The 16,478-nt window shown below is 39.9% G+C and overlaps 4 protein-coding genes across 5 annotated transcripts; 3 read left to right on the plus strand and 1 right to left on the minus strand.

Moving 5' to 3' along the window:
* The first annotated feature begins 188 nt into the window (after positions 1-188).
* LOC132958151 (tripartite motif-containing protein 16-like) lies at positions 189-8,166 on the plus strand. The gene is made up of 2 exons (XM_061030783.1): positions 189-633; positions 5,058-8,166. The coding sequence occupies exon 2, from the start codon at positions 5,387-5,389 to the stop codon at positions 6,953-6,955; it is 1,569 nt and encodes a 522-aa protein (XP_060886766.1). The 5' UTR covers positions 189-633; positions 5,058-5,386; the 3' UTR covers positions 6,956-8,166.
* Positions 1,121-3,969, plus strand: LOC132958152 (tripartite motif-containing protein 16-like). Its single transcript, XM_061030784.1, has one exon. It carries the CDS (start codon positions 1,356-1,358, stop codon positions 2,886-2,888), a length of 1,533 nt encoding a protein of 510 aa, XP_060886767.1. The 5' UTR covers positions 1,121-1,355; the 3' UTR covers positions 2,889-3,969.
* Positions 8,120-12,545, minus strand: gmpr2 (guanosine monophosphate reductase 2). 2 transcript variants are annotated; one of them, XM_061030786.1, is made up of 10 exons: positions 12,417-12,545; positions 11,878-11,981; positions 11,551-11,670; positions 10,934-11,017; positions 10,673-10,846; positions 10,477-10,558; positions 10,131-10,237; positions 9,749-9,791; positions 9,494-9,653; positions 8,120-9,363 (listed from the first exon to the last, which is right to left on the minus strand). In XM_061030786.1, exons 2-10 carry the CDS (start codon positions 11,962-11,964, stop codon positions 9,174-9,176), a joined length of 1,047 nt encoding a protein of 348 aa, XP_060886769.1. In that variant the 5' UTR covers positions 11,965-11,981; positions 12,417-12,545; the 3' UTR covers positions 8,120-9,173. The 2 variants fall into 2 exon arrangements, with proteins under 2 accessions (XP_060886769.1, XP_060886768.1); XM_061030785.1 differs by lacking the exon at positions 12,417-12,545 and having other exon boundaries at positions 11,878-12,018.
* Positions 12,546-12,716: 171 nt separating this feature from the next.
* Positions 12,717-15,939, plus strand: nedd8 (NEDD8 ubiquitin like modifier). Its single transcript, XM_061030788.1, has 4 exons — positions 12,717-12,962; positions 13,057-13,104; positions 13,228-13,310; positions 14,198-15,939. Exons 1-4 carry the CDS (start codon positions 12,945-12,947, stop codon positions 14,322-14,324), a joined length of 276 nt encoding a protein of 91 aa, XP_060886771.1. The 5' UTR covers positions 12,717-12,944; the 3' UTR covers positions 14,325-15,939.
* The last annotated feature ends 539 nt before the right edge of the window (positions 15,940-16,478 follow it).

A 16,478-nucleotide genomic window follows, 5' to 3' on the forward strand; every position in this document is an offset into this window, starting at 1 on the left:
AGCCTACGTCAAAGATATGGAGAATATCCAGAAGATTAAACACTTTATCATTCATGGACATTATTTTGGGATTTCTCCGTATATATTCGGACAAGATTGGACCAGGAAATATTCAAACTACGGATACACATCCGTGCAATAGGCCTACATATAACAGTGTTTCCCCCAGGTTTACAGCTTCTTCTTTTTTTACCTACCACTTTATAACTGGCAGCAAAATGTAATGACGTATGATAATAAATCAAGGCTTACAGTATTTAAATAATTAACTATTTTATGAAGGGAATTTCCTTAAACTATTAAATAAAATACTGATATCATGTTCATCTCACTTAAAAACTGAATAAAAGTTTATTTTAGTTTAGTATTTTGAGGCTGGTAAGAGTTTCCATTCAGTTGTGTCCTTAAAGGCTGATTTAGCTGCACATAAGCTCGACTGAGAGGCAAGATAATAAATGTGATGTTTTAAAAGTATATGAGCTTAGGGGGTTTCAGTAGACTGAACCCGAGTGGTCATTCATAGCCATTTTTTGGGTCCACCTCATCCTCAGTAGACTGAACATTTCAGTATAGATACTAACGTCTGGGGTTTTGTGCAGTATTGTTCAGATGTTTCCTGTCAGGAAATGAGTTGTATTTTAAAACCCCCAGTGCTGCGCGCATTGGGGCAGAACTCCGCTGTGCGCGATCCAGTGAGCAGAGGAAAATTGTAAATGCGTGACCAGAGACAGAAATGACATGCCGTCTTGTAAATAAGATAAAATACCAGAGGGCTATTTAGTTTGTTTAATAAACGGACAAGGTACTGTACAGCCTATAGGTATATACCTCCCCTGCCTCGCCACTATAATGGTTGGGGAAACATACAATTATATTCACTTAAGATATTTAAATAAAATAAATATTAAATAAATGATGGAATAACGTGCCATATAAGAAGTATAATAAATGTTTTTTTTTTTTATGAGATAAGTGGAAAATTTAGATTTTAAACAAATAAAGAAGATGGAAATTGGAATGGTTAAGGAAAATAGACGAACATACTGTCATTGTTTAAAAATAAATTCCTATTCATCTGTGAAATGAAACTTAACCTTATCAAAAAAATCCCGTGAGAGGGGCTGCACCCATATCAGTGTGAAACACCCTGAATATTTTACTTTAGCAGAAACGAAACTTTTAGGCAGAGCTGCCGTGGAAGAGCTGGGGGACTGAGAAACTCGAACGAATGAACAACTACATAATATTATCTACCAAACAGTCAAGCAGAGAGATACGAGGAGGATACTGAGGACTTTTTTTCCGCACTGAGTCTTATTTAAGAACAATCAATCAGCACTTCCTGCTTTGAAAACATGTCCGACAATCTGCAAAAGGACCATCATGTCGTCTACTGCGACATGTGTACAGAGGATAACAAACAACCAGCACGGAAGACCTGCATGAAATGTGAGATCTCCATGTGTGTCCAGCACCTCCAGGCTCATCTGACCACTCCTGTGTTACTGCAGACTCATCCTCTGACGGAGCCTATAGCTTCAGGAAATGGAGGTTTAGTTGGAACCACTAAATGCCCCCAACATGGCAAACTGCTTGAGTACTACTGCTTGGACGACTTGACCTGTGTGTGTGTTTCATGTGCTATTGAGGACCAGCACAGCAAACACAATATGAAGACCTTCTCCACAGCCCACAAAGAGCTACTGGAAAAGGTCCAAGCTGAGCAGCAGGCCTTACTGGTGAAGGCTGATGGTGCAATTACCAGTCTGGAAAAGTGGGAGAAGAATGAAAGAGAAAAACTGGGTCGCTCCAGTGTTCGTCTCATCGAGGCTGTGACTAACCTGCGTGACCTTGCCTTGACCAGGGTCCAGAGTTCGGTCTCTGCTCGTATGGTGTCCATCAAAACCAGCAAGAGCAGCTTACAAGCAGCAAAGAGCGAGAAGGACACCTTCAGATTCCTGCAGATGTATTCTCAGGTAAATCAGGATTTGGAGAATGCAAAGGCTGTGGATTTTAGAAAAGGGTTGGAGCCTGGCAGTGATCGCAACAAACTGGTTGAAGAGATAACACAGAGAGGTGAAAAAATGATGGAGCAGGTGAGCAACTTCTGGGGATCCCTGTTGACTCATGTTGACCCAGAGAACCAGCAGGAGATCAGTACAGTTAGGTCAAACCTGTACTTTGACTCAGAGACTTTGGGCCAAGGCATGACGCTGTCCAAAGACGGCAAGAAGGTCTTCAACAGTGGTCAGCTGGAGAAAAAGATATTACTCATCCAGGGTATGTCTTCCAGAGTTAATAGCTACAGATGGGGAATAAGCCTCTCCAAAGACTATGACTGGACCATTGGATTATGTGACAAAAAGTTTGCAATACATTTGCAACATGGAGACATCTTTGGACTGTGCTGGAAAGGTAACAACCTGAGCTCCTTCACAACAGATGATCTTGAGGGTGAAAATACGGTTCCAATGCAGCTTAATAAAAGCGCTACAGGCCGAAGGGTTTACACTCAGGTAATCAGCCATTGTGGTGAAGATGTGGGTGAACAAATGGTCCGTCCAGAAGAAGTAGAAGTCATATGGAGCTGTCCTAACTCGTTATCCTTTTACAATCTGATCGGCCAACACCAGAGAAGAAAAATAGTCACATTAACCATCGGGTCCACTAACCAGGACCTAACTCCTTTTGTTTGCTTGGAAATGCAGTCACAAGTCAGGCCAGTTGAAGACGGATATGGATCATATGCTCAACAACGACAGCAGTGGAAATGCTCATGTGGGAGGGTAAACCGCAGGAATCAAAATCCATACGGTTGTGGAGGCCAGAAGTCTTCCCCAAACATCTGTGGTTGTGGAAAAGCTGAGGTGCTTTGCGAACTTTTCTAAAAGACGGCACAATCTCTCTAGACCCACATCAACACATTTTCTTTTACACATTGTTGTTCATATATTATTACATGATCAGAATATTGCTTTTCCTTTGCTTTTTGGTTGAATATAAATGTCATTAATACATGCTAACTTGCAGTTGGTACCTAATTAGCTCCTAACTTTCAGAGGTGGTCTATCAGTCTTTGCCAAACTGTTTGAAATGGACCATTGGTTTATGTGACAGTCTGCAAATAACTTGATGGATGGACATGTCTGTGGTTCTTGGTTTGAGGATATCTAGCTCAGCTTTCTCATGACACAGTATGATCATTGTTGTGATGCATCAATCAGTTCACAAGGTTTTTAGCTTTTTGGTTGCAGCAAATCATCAAGAACAAAATGGAGAAACAACAAAAGATGGGAGTTTACTTAGACCTGCGTCTTCCTCACAGTCCTCCATCAGCAGAACTGGACAGCATTAGGAGGAGGAACACTCAAAATGAGTCTCAACCACTTAGACCTGGTTCAACTAGAAAAGGAAATTGGACCAGACTCAAGTTAGAAGGGAGCCAAGAAAGCATTCAAAGATGGACTGTACCAGTTTAACTTTCCTTTGGAGCAACTACTCATGATTTGTGCATTTCAAAGGTTTTGTTATTAATTAGCAGCATTTTTCCCCCCGAAGTAATATGACCCTTTTTTAATGTTGAATCAATGTACAAGGCTAATTCATGCAAAGCTACAAATCTCTACAATGATTGCTTGTTTCTTGAATTCATAGGATGAGCATGAATCTCATTTACTCGTGTTAAGTTGCTTTCAAATTAATATGAAGTGTGTTTACTGTATATGTAAGAATAAGTCAGGTTTGGGTTTTTTGTTGTTGTAAGATATGAACAAACATTTAGTAACATTTTTGAAGGATGTCTTTCTCATTATATCAACTTTTTATTTTTAATTTGTAGAATAGCTTCTTTAGTACTGAAGATGATTTGATGTTCTTTCCTTTCCAAGCTGCCAGTTTGAGGTGTTGGTCTCCACCTAGTGGTGATACATGTGTCATTGCCTTCTCATAATAAAGTGATCTTCTAATGCAGACTGGCAACACGGAATTTGTGTTTTTTGTATTATACCTGCATGTTGTAAACACTCTGATATGAAGTAAAACAACAACAATATTCAGATGTGGAATGTTTTTATTGATTGATTAAAATTCAAAATTGAATTCATAAACTTCATTTCAATCACACAATTTGTCTTTTAAAACCAATGTGACAAAAGAAAGAAGACAGAATACTCAAGAGCAGCTTGAGTTACTTCAGACCCTTCACCTATTCAACCAAAGCCTTTACTAATACATTAAAACTTAAGAATTAACTCTTCATTTAACAGCTATTAAGAATCATAAATGTACTAGAGTAAGGGTTAGGGCTTGAGCAGGCGTTCATGTGCAGTTTACAAATCGGGAACTTGTTTTTCCGATGTGTCTGACACCACATGACTGTACATTTGTGGTTTGTATGATCGTGATTGGCTGTTTTTTGGACAGTTTATATGTAGTTTTCGTGGGTCTTCAACCAATGAACTCTATGAATCTATGGAGAATTTTTTTACCAAGAATGACACAAGCAGTCCAAACTGGTTTAAAGTGTCACAACAAGAAGTTGGAGCACATCGTGCAGCCTGCATTTGATGTTACACGAGGCTTACTGTCTGTTTCCAGTAGGTGGCGTCATTACAAACATTAATTATTAGCATGTAAATATCCTTTCACATACAAGCTGCATCTCTGACGTATTTTATTTTGATATATCTCTGTGAACACACACGATTGGACCTGGAGAAATGCCAAATCCAGATATCCACCAGTGCGAAATACATATATCCTAAAATGATATATATATTTTCAGATCTTCTCACATATTAGCTGCATCTTTGACAGATTCTATTCTGAGATACTGATGTAAAACTAGATACCTTACAGATACAATTTAATATGTTTATTGAATCTTTAATATCCTGAATAATCAAAAAAAAAAACAGAAAGATTGAAATGTTAAGGAATATAGGTTAACAGTTTTTGCTAGACTGTCATGGACTGATAACTGAATTCTATTGGTTGGTGACTTTTTATTGCAAGTCCTTATGTCATCCACAAAACCACGACTTACACAACATTGTTAGTAGGTTAAAAATACATTCCCTCTCCCATGGGTGTTGCTCCTATTCATCGGTGAAACGAGACCTAACAACCTTACCAAACAAATGCCAAGAAAGATGCTGCACCCATATCAGTGTGGCACACCCTGAATGTTTTACTTTAGCAGAAACGAAACTTTTAGGCAGAGCTGCCGTGGAAGAGCTGGGGGACTGAGAAACTCGAACGAATTCCCAACTACATAATCTTATCTACCAAACAGTCAAGCAGAGAGATACGAGGAGGATACTGAGGACTTTTTTCAGGATTGAATTTTATTTAAGAACACTTAATCAGCATTTCCTGCTTTGAAAACATGTCCGACAATCTGCCCAAGGACCATCAAGTCGTCTACTGCGACATGTGTACAGAGGATAACAAACAACCAGCACAGAAGACCTGCATGAAATGTGAGATCTCCATGTGTGTCCAGCATCTCCAGGCTCATCTGACCACTCCTGTGTTACTGCAGACTCATCCTCTGACGGAGCCTATAGCTTCAGGAAATGGAGGTTTAGTTGTAACCACTAAATGCCCCCAACATGGCAAACTGCTTGAGTACTACTGCTTGGATGACTTCAATTGTGTGTGTGTTTCATGTGCTATTGAGGACCAGCACCGCCTACACAATATGAAGACCTTCTCCACAGCCCACAAAGAGCTACTGGAAAAGGTCCAAGCTGAGCAGCAGGCCTTACTGGTGAAGGCTGATGGTGCAAATACTAGTCTGGAAAAGTGGGAGAAGAATGAAAGAGAAAAACTGGGTCGCTCCAGTGTTCGTCTCATCGAGGCTGTGACTAACCTGCGTGACCTTGCCTTGACCAGGGTCCAGAGTTCGGTCTCTGCTCGTATGGTGTCCATCAAAACCAGTAAGAGCAGCTTAAAAGCAGCAAAGAGCGAGAAGGACACCTTCAGATTCCTGCAGATGTGTTCTCAGGTAAATCAGGATTTGGAGAATGCAAAGGCTGTGGATTTTAGAAAAGGGTTGGAGCCTGGCAGTGATCGCAACAAACTGGTTGAAGAGATAACACAGAGAGGTGAAAAAATGATGGAGCAGGTGAGCAACTTCTGGGGATCCCTGTTGACTCATGTTGACCCAGAGAACCACCAGGAGATCAGTGCAGTTACGTCAAACCTGTACTTTGACTCAGAGACTTTGGGCCAAGGCATGACGCTGTCCAAAGACGGCAGGAAGGTCTTCAACAGTGGTGAGCTGGAGAAAAAGATATTACTCATCCAGGGTATGTCTTCCAGAGTTAATAGCTACAGATGGGGAATAAGCCTCTCCAAAGACTATGACTGGACCATTGGATTATGTGACAAAAAGTGCGCAATAAATTTGCAACGTGGAGACATCTTTGGACTGTGCTGGAAAGGTAACAAGCTGAGTGCCGTCACAAAAGAGAATGCTGAGGGTGAAAATACGGTTCCAATGCAGCTTAATAAAAGAGGTAGAAGCCGAAGGGTTTCCAGTCAGGTAATCAGCCATTATGGTGAAGATGTGGGTGAACAAATAGTCCGTCCAGAAAAAGTGGAAGTCATATGGAGCTGTCCTAACTCGTTATCCTTTTACAATCTGATCGGCCAACACCAGAGAAGAAAAATAGTCACATTAACCATCGGGTCCACTAACCAGGACCTAACTCCTTTTGTTTGCTTGGAAATGGAGTTGCAAGATAGCCCAGTTGATTTATTTGGAGTTGGATTTGTATATAGATCACATGCTCAACAACAGCAGCAGTGGAAATGCTCATGTGGGAGGGTAAACGTCAGGAATCAAAATCCATACGATTATGGAGGCCAGAAGTCTTCCCCAAACATCTGTGCTTGTGGAAAAGTTATTTATTTCTCACACATCACTGAGGTGCTTTGTGAACTTTTCTAAAAGACGGCACAATCTCTCTGAACCAACATCAACACATTTTCTTTTACATATTGTTGTTCATATATTATTACATGATCAGAATATTGCTTTTCCTTTGCCTTTTGGTTGAATATAAATGTCATTAATACATGCTAACTTGCAGTTGGTACCTAATTAGCTCCTAACTTTCAGAGGTGGTCTATCAGTCTTTGCCAAACTGTTTGAAATGGACCATTGGTTTATGTGACAGTCTGCAAATAACTTGATGGATGGACATGTCTGTGGTTCTTGGTTTGAGGATATCTAGCTCAGCTTTCTCATGACACAGTATGATCATTGTTGTGATGCATCAATCAGTTCACAAGGTTTTTAGCTTTTTGGTTGCAGCAAATCATCAAGAACTAAATGGAGAAACAACAAAAGGTGGGAGTTTACTTAGACCTGCGTCTTCCTCGCAGTTCCTCCATCAGCAGAACTGGACAGCATTAGGAGGAGGAACACTCAAAATGAGTCTCAACCACTTAGACCTGGTTCAACTAGAAAAGGAAATTGGACCAGACTCAAGTTAGAAGGGAGCCAAGAAAGCATTCAAAGATGGACTGTACCAGTTTAACTTTCCTTTGGAGCAACTACTCGTGATTTGTGCATTTCAAAGGTTTTGTTATTAATAAGCAGAATTTTTCCCCCCGAAGTAATATGACCCTTTTTTAATGTTGAATCAATGTACAAGGCTAATTCATGCAAAGCTACAAATCTCTACAATGATTGCTTGTTTCTTGAATTCATAGGATGAGCATGAATCTCATTTACTCGTGTTAAGTTGCTTTCAAATTAATATGAAGTGTGTTTACTGTATATGTAAGAATAAGTCAGGTTTGGGTTTTTTGTTGTTGTAAGATATGAACAAACATTTAGTAACATTTTTGAAGGATGTCTTTCTCATTATATCAACTTTTTATTTTTAATTTGTAGAATAGCTTCTTTAGTACTGAAGATGATTTGATGTTCTTTCCTTTCCAAGCTGCCAGTTTGAGGTGTTGGTCTCCACCTAGTGGTGATACATGTGTCATTGCCTTCTCATAATAAAGTGATCTTCTAATGCAGACTGGCAACGCGGAATTTGTGTTTTTTGTATTATACCTGCACGTTGTAAACACTCTGATACGAAGTAAAACAACAACAATATTCAGATGTGGAATGTTTTTATTGATTGATTAAAACTCAAAATTGAATTCATAAACTTCATTTCAATCACACAATTTGTCTTTTCAAACCGATGTGACAAAAGAAAGAAGACAGAATACTCAAGAGCAGCTTGAGTTACTTCAGAACCTTCACCTATTCAACCAAAGCCTTTACTAATACATTAAAACTTAAGAATTAACTCTTCATTTAACAGCTATTAATTATCATAAATGTACTGGATGTGCACATTACTAAAATACACCAAACAACCGTTTTATTATTGACCAAGAGCAGCAAGAACCAAAGAACAGAGACGCTGCCTGTATTATTAAATATTGTAACACATTGCTATGATGTCAGCATTTCCTCACTGTGTACTGGAAGGTACTAGTAATCTAAATCAGCACATACTGGTCCGTGTGTAACGTTTTCTTATATTAAATTCACCCTCTTGTGAAAGCAAAGTAACAGTAATAGGTGTTGGAAATGTTTGACACTAGTTACCAAACATTGATGAAAAATGAAATAAAATAATAAATGATTAAAGTGCAAAACGTACTGAGTGATGGAATGATAACATCTCTAAAAAATGGATCTATGACCCTAACTAGCAGCAGCTGCTAAGACTCTATAGTTTTATATGTGGGTAAGGAAGGCTAACGATGCATAGAAACATAAGTAGATACTGGTTTTAGAGGCCGCTGCAGATTTGCATACATGTAAAAAGACTGACTGAAGGCCTTGCATTGGGATAGTGACAGAGCAGAGACTCATGCAGGGTCACCAGCTCATGTCTTAATGTCCGGAGACACACTCAAACACTCTGTGGCTTGTATGAAAAAAAGTTACATTTCACGTGTTAAGTAATTTGGATTTTGTGCGGAAAACTCAAAAATTAAAAATCATTCTAATAAAATTGCATTGAAAACTTTAAATCTATAAACCTCCACCATGAAGAGAAAAAAAAAAGGAAGAAATTGAAGTATAAATGAAGACGTCTGCTCACTGTTGCAGATTCATCCTTCCATCTGAAGCCGGATTAAGCCCGAAGGATTCAGCTGTCATTGCCGAAGACAGTGTTGAGCTGTTGAGTGACCCTGATGAAGGTGGTCCTGCGGCTCAGTTCCTTTAGCTTTCCCGCCCCTACATAGGTGCAGGTAGAGCGGACCCCACCCAGGATGTCTCGTATTGTCACGTCCACCGGACCTTTGTAAGGCACTTCCACTGTCTTCCCCTCCGATGCTCTGGAAGTTAAAAAAAAACAACAACAACATAGAGAACAAGAGGATTTAAGGATTATTACTGACTACAAAACACAAACATTACAGGAAGACTATTCAAAAAAATAATAATAAAAAAATAAAAGGGTCTTACCTGTACTCAGCCACGCCCCCTGCATGTTTCTTCATCGCTGTGTCGGAGCTCATACCGTAGAACAGCTTGTACTTCTTGCCGCTCTTCTCGATAACTTCACCCCCGCATTCTGAATGGCCGGCGAGCATACCGCCCAGCATCACAAAGTCCGCTCCAGCGCCTGAGTCCCACAGAGAAGAATGAAGAAGACGAGCAGTTTTCTTTTTGTTTATTTTTTTTTTTACTGTGTTTGGAATTTTGAAATTGAACATTTACCAAAAGCCTTTGAGACATCTCCTGGGCAAGTACACCCCCCATCCTGTGTGGAAGAGAAGACACGAATAATCAGAACAATTACACTGACACCACAGGGTGCTGGTGGTGCAGTATGGAGGCCATGGTCCTCCAAGCGGGCGACCCAGGTTCGAAATCCAGCCTGTGGCTCCTTTCCCGCATGTCATTCCCAACTCTCTCTCTCCCTGATTTGCAACTCTATCCTCTGTCTTATCTCTCCATTTAAGGCACAGAAAGCCCAAAAATAAATCTTAAAAAAACAAAATTACACTTAGGAAGGAGAATTGGAAATGTTATATTATTATCTTCAATATGGGCATTGTTATTGTTAATCGCTGCGTCTTTAAAGCAAATAGTCACTCACAGAGATGATGTGGCCACCCAAGCCATGGGCTGCGTCTGCACACTCGATCACAGCACTGAGCTGGGGGTATCCCACACCTGTCTTCTTGCGGGTGGTACACACAGAGCCTGTTGAGGAAGACACAGACAGACTCTTCAAGATTTGTAGTCTGCAGTCCCTATTTTGAAAACGGGAAGCAGAATTTGTTTGATGTACATGTGCAAAGTGATTACTGCTTGAAAGTATCCATGCACAGAAACAGAGACACGGTTTATGATTTGAACATCCTGACAGAGCGTTAAGATAAAAACTGGAGTGTATTTAAAATATCAGCGTTGACGTGTTTAAAATGTGACACTCTGATTACCTGGTCCGATGCCAACTTTGATGATGTCAGCACCAGCCAGGATCAACTCTTCTACCATCTCTCCTGTCACCACATTTCCTGCCTGGGCAAGAAGAAGAAGAAGAAGAAGAAGAAGAAGAAGAAGAAGAAGAAAATCTTCATTTCCTGTTTCAGCCCCACATGCCATGCTTCAAAAGGCGCACGCACATCCACCCACCATTATAGTGTGCGAGGGGAACTTCTGCCTGACGTCTTTGACAAAGTGAACAAAGTGTTCGGAGTAGCCGTTGGCCACGTCTACACAGATGTACTGCAGCTGTGGCACCGCCGCCAAGATGGCTGAGATCCTGTCAAAGTCGCCGTCGCCGGTACCTGTGCTGACCGCCACGTTCTGGAGGCAACAGAGACAAGAGAGTGTTCAAACAATGAATCCATTTTAAAGCCCCGTGATAGTAATAATAAAGTACAAATTAAATACCTTCACGCAATCGGGATTCTTGGCAGCAAACCCCACCCAATCATCCACGGAGTAATGTTTGTGAACCGTGGTGAAGAGAGTGAACTGGAGGAGGACATGACACATTCTGGTTCAGGTTGACGTCTGTGGAGGGCACGATTACATCCAAAGGCCACCTGGGGCATCTTTTATAAATGTTAATTAATCACAATATACACTGATGGTATGAAAAACAAAAAAAGGCTAAATCAAACAATCCATGAGGAGCGTCTTAAAAAGCCATGAGGACCGAGTATTAAGACCGACAGCTTGTGGCCTTAATTATCTTTGTAAGTATATCAAATAAAATAAAAAATGCTACACATCATCCACTAATGCTACTTCTGGCATGTGGGGAAAGGTAACCAACTCTCCTCCCTACATGCCTGTTATATAAAATAAAAAAGATTAAAGTGTCAGGCATGTTGGTGCTCACTGCTACGGTTTACTTTAAGGATACTGTATTCAACCGTTTCCACCTGATAAAACAATTACCTAACCAAGTGTTTGAACATAGTTGTGAATAAAGAGTCAACCCCTGTTTGCTAATGATACATAAAGCGTTTTTTTATAAATATCCCATGTCAAGCACAACCTACCTGATGCAGAGCCAAGGCCATCTCAAAGGTCCCCACAGTGTCCATGTTAGCAGCGACGATGGGGATCCCTCTGTAGGTGCCTTTGGAGTTCCTGAAAGTGAAGCTCCTCATTAGGTCCACCTGGTCGAGGTAAAGACAATGTGAGATTAGTGTATGTGTACGCAATTACAGAAAAAAAACCAGCTTATAAGATTTGGTATTCGGGCCACTATTTGTATCCTCCAATCGGCTGGTGAGGTTTGGATAAATACCAAAAATGCCAAATGAGGATGTGTGCTCGCTCAGATCAGTATGTACTATATAAGTCAGCCTGGAACCAAAACCCACCTCGCTCCTGGACTTGAGCGTGCTTCTCTTTGGACGCAGGAGCACGTCCTTAAAGTCCAGCTTGATGTCATTCTCAATGCGAGGCATTTTTGGAAAAACAGGATCTACAGGTTGTGCGAGTAAAAGAAAAGTGGAATGAAGCTGTGAAGAAAAACAAACAAACAAACAAACAAACAAAGGTAAGATGTCATAATCTCTGCTTTAATGGTTTGAGAATTGTCTACCTATCTACCTTCCTTATCCTTCATAAACAAAGGGTCATGAATGATGGGAATGACATGCAGTGTGATTTGGGGTCTGGGGTCAGCTTTAACAGAGGGTGTAATTACTGCTGTGGATACATGTAATAACACCAGGATGACAGTGCTATTGCTGATCAGAACAGCAGCGCTTACTTAACCCACACGTCATAATTCAAGGTTACTATCGGTTAAAATGACAGAAATGTAATCCCTTTGATGAGCACTGCAGTCTGCCTATGTTAGCATACATAACCATGTCGTCAATTCTGATTTATAAGATAAAGAAAAAGTCTTTACCTTCAGGGAAGCGTGAATGAGTTTGTCTGTTCCGCTGTTTCCTTTTTTTTTTTTTTTTTTTTTTGCGCGCGGGAAATGTTTCAGGGGCGGACACCAACCGAAAGTCTTTTTGTAGTTTTTTAAGGGCTCAAACTAGTTAGGGACACGCGGGTGAGAACTACAAATCCGAAATTCGCTTTACGCCACGCTGCGCTGTTGTCGTAATGATTGTTTTAAGGCATTCAGGAAATATAGCTCTTGTTTTTTTGCTCTGCTGTGGCCCACATTTACGTCGACGTCAGATAATTAGCGTGTACATTATGAGCTCTTCCGATGATACATCAAGAAATCACAAAGTCCGACAACATTGTCCGAGCGGAACCATTAACATCCAGAAAAAAGAGGGGCAGGGATTTACCGGGAAACACCGGAAACACCCAGTGATGTTTGGAAGTGAAGGCTTTGTCAACAAAATACTGCATTATTACTGCATCACAATCTTCAAACTAAACCAGCTCCAGTGCGTTTGATAAAGGAACACCAAGAAAGATGCTTATTAAAGTAAAGGTAACGTAAAGCAAGTATATATGCTGAACACTTATCATTGAAACCAGCCTGAAGTAAAACAAAAAATAACCTGAAAATGTTTTTATTGTCTCAGACCCTCACAGGAAAAGAGATAGAGATTGACATAGAGCCCACAGATAAGGTAGAGTATAATATTTTATATTTATTGCATGTCTGCTTTCTTTAAGTTCATTTAACCAATGTTTTTTATTTTTTATTTTTTATTTTTTTATTTTTATTTTTTTTTACAAATATTTCCATCCAGGTGGAGCGGATTAAAGAGAGAGTGGAGGAGAAAGAAGGGATCCCTCCGCAGCAGCAGAGGTTGATCTACAGTGGGAAACAGATGTAAGTAAATGTAGGATTTTCCAGAATACATATAGCTTAAAACACAAGAAACATAAAAAAAAAAAAAAAAAAACACTCAAAAAATATTTTAAAAAACTTTTTTTTTCTGCTATCATTTGCATATAATCAATCAATCAATCAAACTTTATTTATATAGCACCTTTCAGACAAATTAAATTGCAGTTCAAAGTGCTTAACAAGAGTGCAGAAAAGTTGTTGACAAAAAGTAGTTTATAAAATCATTGAGAGACTAATGCACACCATTATTTTAGTTTTTTATTAGTTTCTTTTGTCTTACAGTTCGCGTGTGGGGTTTTGGTACGTTCTCTCCCACACCACTAATGTTCACAGTCATTTCTGTATCTACCTGCTGTGGATGTTTTGGTTCAAATGTGTCGTTGTGCCGTCTAATTGCAATGTGAACATGCATCCAAGAAAAATCAATAAAAATATTTTTTTAAATTGAGAGACTAATGCACACCAATAAGAATTAAAAAATAAAATATATATGTATAAAAATAAAATGCAATAAAATACAACACATAAAAGCAACAAGATATTAAAATAAATACACAAGAGGAAAATATTTAAAATTGTAGTAGGATAAAAAAGACAATACAGTAATGTTAAGATTTGAATTGATATAAAACACTATATAAAAGCCAGACTGAATAAATGAGTTTTAAGACGGCGTTTTAAAAATCTCAATATTCTGGGCTCCTCTCAGACCCTCAGGAAGGTTGTTTGAACGTTTTTTATGCAGGATCTGCACCAGAATAACCTCTTGTGTCAGATGATTTTTAATTTAACTGGTATGGCTTTCTGTTTTTCAGAGCAGTGATTCATGCTTTCTCGCACGTTCTCACCCATTTTGTCTCTATTCTCAGGAACGATGAGAAAACTGCGGCAGACTACAAAATCCAAGGAGGCTCCGTTCTCCATCTGGTACTAGCTCTGCGAGGAGGGCGGGCTCCCCACTTTCCCAGAAGTCTGTGCTCAGAGCCGGCTGTGTAGCCATTACTTGAAAACATGCCTTTTGCCTTTTTTTCGGATGCCTACAGGAAGCAGATACGCCGAAGACACACAGTTTACAAGGCTGCTGAGTCGCATCTTGGCACTGTTGGGTTACACTGAGCCGTTGGTAGAAAGAGTTAGATCAGGTTCTGCTTGCTTAAGCCACTTTTTCTACTGTTGGCTTGAAACACTCCCCTCCCTATGTAACACTGCCCTACAGAGACTTTTTGTGTTTAAGCTTCCATGGCAGAAAGGTCACAGTTACTGTCTGAAAGATTGACAACAAAATAGTTGTTGGAGAAGTTACTGTAGGGCACTCAAGCCACTCTGTCTTTTGACGGTTTCGCAAGTGAGCACAGAGGTTGTCTTTGCTCCCCTGATCATCAATCAGAGATAACTGTAGCTCAAAAAAGACCCTTTAGACACCAACCCTTTAATTTAAGTCTTTGCTGTCAGAGTCTTTTCAGTTTCTTCTTTCTATTCTTTACAAATTACTCCAATTAAGGCGTAGGCTACTAACATTGAATGAGCGTCCATGTATCTCAGTTTGATGTGTAAAAGATGGACAAGTGCTTATTTAAAAAAAGATGGTCGACATTCGCAATAATGAAGTATTAACTTGCTGTGTGAAACTTTGATGTGAAGATTGATACCACACACACATTTGTATGAGAAATGCTGATGGCTATGTACAGCCTGGCTAGTTGAGAAGCTAAGAAGCTAAATCCTCTTTGACACCGCTTATAAACTTCACTTATTAAGAATTTAAATCGTGTTTGTTTATCTGTATGAAAACCAAAGTTTGAATTACATTTGGTAGCTTTACAGACATATTTTGGCTTCACAAATATTCAGTGGAGACTCCTGGATGTTATTGATCCCAGCCAGGAAATATGCCGCCTTCCATATTTTCTCAGAGTCGTAATTACGTCTTCAGGGGGCGTTGCAGTCGACACTTCTGCAAGGGAACTCGGAATTTCCGACTTCCGAGTTCCCAGTCGGAAAAAAAAAGTAGGCCGGGTTCAGATCCAAGACGGCTGCTAGGTGCATCGAAAGGGATGTTTTAAGCAGCTAAGTCGTCTTTTTGTGTAATTAAATCAATCAGAACGATGGTATCGTGCAAGTTCTCTCTGTGGAGGTGTTTTCATGTTATTGTCGGTCAGAAACTATCACAGTGTTATCGTCTGGTATTAGCTAACAAAACAAAGGTTCTCCTGGAGGCGTCCCGTGTTGCTTTTTTTCCGACTTGCAACTGGAACGCAGTAAACTCGGGTGTGACGTCATTCCCAGTTCCGAGGTTATGCCGCGTTCCATTTACCTCGGAACTCGGAATTTCCGACTTCCGAGGTAAATGGAACGCGGCATAACCTCGGAACTGGGAATGACGTCAGAATACACGCTATGCAAGAAGAGCGACGGTGTACATTATTATTATTATAAATGCGTTGTTTAATTTCTTATGAATTAAATTAATTCATAACGTTTTGATTTTGTGCCAACCGCACGTGCTACTGTTCTGAAGACGAGAGATAAGCCTGCTGTGGATCACCCTCGATGTGTACTTAATGCCGTGGGTCATTGTGTCGCTACAATAAAATTGAAGCTCATGACGAAACCGACTCACTTTTGCTGATCTGTGTTCCTCATTAAATGTCTAAATGTTTTGTGTACAGTTGCACAAAAGAGGCACAAAATAGATCCACTTATGCATCTCCTTTTAATTCTTGTCACACACTCACCACCAATATGTACATTTACATTTTTACACAGAAAGAGATGAGAGTTTGGCTTTCTGTTTAGTACGTACACAGCATTAGAGACTATTGTGTACACACAATGATATACCAGCATGGTCAGATTACTTCAGTACTGTAATGTTTAGCAAGGAGAAAAGTCACTCACAGTAGATTAATGATAAACATGGTGGCTGACAGCATTGTTTCCAACATATTTAAGGCCTGTTTTGGTCTGCATTAAAGCAAGAAATGAAGCTTATAAGAGAAACTCAAGCAGCTCGAAAGAAACAAAACACACCAGCAAAGTTGAACTTTTAGATTTCTGGTATAGTGCACAGGCGGGAAAATCCGTTTTTTTTTTGTCTCATCTGTTTAAAGTCAAACTTAGCAGAAAAACCTATTCTACAAAAACAGTTGT

Source organism: Labrus mixtus, chromosome 23, assembly GCF_963584025.1.
Source record: "Labrus mixtus chromosome 23, fLabMix1.1, whole genome shotgun sequence".
NCBI lineage: Eukaryota > Metazoa > Chordata > Actinopteri > Labriformes > Labridae > Labrus > Labrus mixtus.

Coding starts and splice junctions, on each gene's coding strand:
- LOC132958152 (XM_061030784.1), top strand. CDS start 1,356: ATGTCCGACAATCTGCAAAAGGACCATCATGTCGTCTACTGCGACATG.
- LOC132958151 (XM_061030783.1), top strand. CDS start 5,387: ATGTCCGACAATCTGCCCAAGGACCATCAAGTCGTCTACTGCGACATG.
- gmpr2 (XM_061030786.1), bottom strand. CDS start 11,964: ATGCCTCGCATTGAGAATGACATCAAGCTGGACTTTAAGGACGTGCTC. Junction 10,559..10,672: donor TCCCCTCGCACACTATAATG/GTGGGTGGATGT, acceptor CTTCTTGCCCAG/GCAGGAAATGTGGTGACAGG. Junction 10,238..10,476: donor CAAAGTTGGCATCGGACCAG/GTAATCAGAGTG, acceptor CTTCCTCAACAG/GCTCTGTGTGTACCACCCGC.
- nedd8 (XM_061030788.1), top strand. Junction 13,105..13,227: donor ACATAGAGCCCACAGATAAG/GTAGAGTATAAT, acceptor ATTTCCATCCAG/GTGGAGCGGATTAAAGAGAG. Junction 13,311..14,197: donor ATCTACAGTGGGAAACAGAT/GTAAGTAAATGT, acceptor CTCTATTCTCAG/GAACGATGAGAAAACTGCGG.